At 39.6% G+C, this 3,508-nt stretch overlaps 1 protein-coding gene across 2 annotated transcripts in view; it reads left to right on the plus strand.

The window, feature by feature from the left end:
- The window catches only part of LOC116093431, a 3,410-nt gene extending 1,212 nt beyond the window's left edge, over positions 1 to 2,198 (plus strand). For both annotated transcript variants that reach the window (XM_031374857.1, XM_031374863.1), the window contains exon 3: positions 1,415 to 2,198. In XM_031374857.1, the coding sequence (XP_031230717.1) occupies positions 1,415 to 2,087 (673 nt within the window). In that variant the 3' untranslated portion in view covers positions 2,088 to 2,198. The remainder of the gene's footprint in view (positions 1 to 1,414) is intronic.
- Positions 2,199 to 3,508: the final 1,310 nt, after the last annotated feature.

A 3,508-nucleotide genomic window follows, 5' to 3' on the forward strand; every position in this document is an offset into this window, starting at 1 on the left:
AGAGGAGAGGAGAGGAGAGGAGAGGAGAGGAGTCCCTATCCCTTGAAACCACACCGTTCCTGCAGTCCACTGCTTCAGATCTGCCATGGCAAGGAGGAGCTCATGGATAGGGGACAGGGGTGTTACCAAGCCACCATAACGTGCAAACCCATCTTGCTGATGTAACTTTCCAAGCAGTATAGCTGCCTTCTTCCAGTAAGAAAGAACATTGCAAAATGAAACAAAACAAAAACAAAAACAAAACCACCACTGTAGAGGAGTGGGTAACTGATAGACTTCCTGGCAAGTGGATACAGTTCTCTCCAACCTTCAGAATGGCATTGGCAATGGCATTATCCACATGCTTAGTGACTAAAAGAACCCTTTTCTGCTAAGTAACAGTGCAGTTCCTCGGGGCATGAGTTTTTCATGGGCATTAACGCTACATCCAAAGATTTAAACTAAGAAAATTACCAAAGAAGTTTTCTCATAGGGTCAATATGTAGTACAAGGCTTGTGTCAAAGACATCTGTCAGTATGTTTTGTTTCACTGAAGGGAACTCAAATATAGATGTGAAATTTTGAGTAAGATATGGGTAATAAGATATTTCTGTGGCTCTACCTATTTTACACATATATCTTGGATATGGGGTACTCAGAAAATAATTCAGGGACTCACATATATCAGGCAATCATAGTACCACTGTGATATTTCCGGCCTGGTTACCTATAGATTTTGAAGGGCATTTACACTGTGGCTTTATTTTTAAAACATGTGTAGCTTTCTTCAGAAATGTGCACATTTCAGAAACACATACAAAGAAGAATGACAGTGTATGCTACTCTTTTGGTCTAATTAGGTTTTCTTTTATGGATCTTATGCTTACATCTTTCTTAGTACATATATAAACATACTTATATATGTCAAGGGTATTATTATTTTGACATAAATGGGTTTCTTTCAGCAGGTCCCATAGAAGAATTCAATTTATAATAGTTATGAAATGTTCTGCTATAATTCTTTAGAAATGACAATTTGAGTATTGCTTTGCTTATCACTTTCCTTTATTAATAATGTTGATATACTGCAAACAAAGGTGAAATAGATATCATCTTGCAAATCATAGTACAAAGTCTTATCTCACTATTAATTCCAAGCATTGAAATTCCTAGTCCACAGGTTCAAACATTTTAGCATTTGACATATTATATAATTACTGTAATTACATCTGCCACACTAGTGAATTTCTAAGCTTCTTACATTCTTACCTATAGTTTGTAGAACCCTAATGCATACATAGACCACGTAAATACAACTTTGAGACAGCAGGGATGAGGTATAGGCACTTAGTGCTCTATAAACCATAACTCACTCTGTTCCCCCCCCCCTTTGTGTTCCTGGCTTGACTCTCTACTTCTTAAATCCAATCTTCAGATTTGCTGTGGTAAAGGAATGCATCTTCAGACTGAGTGGACTCTTTTGCAGCTTAATAGCTTTTGTGTTTGAAGTAAGCCTTGCAAGCAACCGGTGCTGGCGCCTGTGGGAATTTGACAATGAGATTGTGCACTTCGTGTGTTTTGGACTCTCAGAAGCTTATTACCCTCAAGCACTTAACATTTCTGGCTCTACGATCCAGGTTCTGGCGCATAGCCCTATCAACTCTACATGGACCATTTCACCTGAATTCCACTACGCACGGACACTGATAACATCGGCAATTTTGTTGAAACCTGTAGTCCTAATTTTCAATGCAATAGCCATTAAGATCGGCTACATGAAAGAACCATTTGTGAATGTCCAGATATTTTTGTACAAGATCTCTGCCTTCATTTTGTGTATTAGCAGCCTTTGCACATTTGTTTCTGTGAGCTGGAACCATGTTGTAGACCTGTATGGCCAAACCACACTTGATTTTCCACCTAACTTTCCAGTTAAGAAAGATACTCTTACAAAGAAACATTATACTGCTACATTCCCAATAGGGGTCCTGACAGCTACCATGTCACTCTTTGGTGTGATTATATTCCTCTTTGAGATGAACTCTTTGAGTCCACAGAGTGAAGTGGAGGCCCAGTGTGTTTCCAGACTCATCAATCAAAAGGCATGAGATGAGGGCTCTGGCATCTGCCAGAAGATTCCTTAAATAATTTGTCTGTATGCACACATTACTAATGTACTCATCAACTTATTCCAAATAAAACATCAATTTGGTTTCTCTCTGTGTGTGTGTGTGTGTGTGTCTCCAGCTTGTATCTCCCTCTACTTGTTAGATGTGTTCCTTTCTTTTTTTTCTTTTTCTTATTTTTTTATTAGATGTTTTCTTTATTTACAATATCTCCTTTCACAGGTTCCCCTCCAAAAAATAAAAAATAAAATAAAATAAAATAAAATAAAACAAACCCCTGTTCCCTCCCCCCTCCTCTTGCTCACCAACCTACACTCTCCTGCTTCCTGGCCCTGGCATTCCCCTACATGGGGCATAGAACCTTCACAGGGCCAAGGGCCTCTCCTCCCATTGATGACCAACTAGGCCATCCTCTGCAAAACATATGCTGCTGGAGCCATGAGTCCCTTCCTTTAAAAGTTTTCACATCTGATGTTCTGCCAACCACAATCATTTGTTCAGATACTGCTAAAGATCTATGGCAGGCAAAAGTATTGGTGAAATGCAAACAATGTGAATCAAAAGGACTGACACAAGGGGGAGGGGTTTGCAGTTAAACTGAGAGATGACACAAGAATCTTATCATGTTTACAGGTTGGAGACATTTAAGTCCTGGTATGTTGTGAGTGTGAAGTACAACTTCTTAACCTTGTTGCTGGCAAATGTTTTATGTGATTTCTTTAGGTAGGAAGGCCAATCTGCTCACTGAAGATGCTGAGTGCTGGTAGCCTCTCCTCAACTAACATCTAGTAGCCAGCTTCTTTTTCCCTGCTTGTAAACATCTCAAATATCCAGACATTTTTCACGGTGCTCTAGATGTGCCCAATTGACCCCTACAGGAAACCATATTGCTGCATATGGTCATGATTCAGGTGGGTAGATGCTCCTCAATGCATTGTGAAAAAAAGTGTAGAGGCCAGGAACACTGTTCTAGTTCCTCTAAGTCCCATATGGGAAGCAAGTGAAATATCTTCCACTGAAACAATGCAGTATCTTCCCCAATAAAATTGGAGATATGGGGTACAGAGCATATAACTAGAATTCAGAAGTCTGTATTTCCCAGGAGAGCTTCCTGAATCATTGTGTCCCTTCTGGGAATAACTGGATAGCAACCTTTCTCTGGTTCATCCCCTGGGGAAAGTGATTGTACATACTGTTCAATTAAACAGCTGCATTTTCATTTTGATCCTCTGCCCTTAGTTCTACCTTTCAGAATCATATACAGGATAAGACCTTGAGATAAAGAGAGGAGGAAATACTATTTAGCATACCTTAGAAGAAAGAGGAGTTATCTGCCCATATAAAGTAACTCAGGTATCCAGGCAGACCACAGAAGCACTGGTACAAACTGTTTCTGCTGTTTA

This window comes from Mastomys coucha, chromosome X (genome assembly GCF_008632895.1).
Source record: "Mastomys coucha isolate ucsf_1 chromosome X, UCSF_Mcou_1, whole genome shotgun sequence".
Lineage (NCBI taxonomy): Eukaryota > Metazoa > Chordata > Mammalia > Rodentia > Muridae > Mastomys > Mastomys coucha.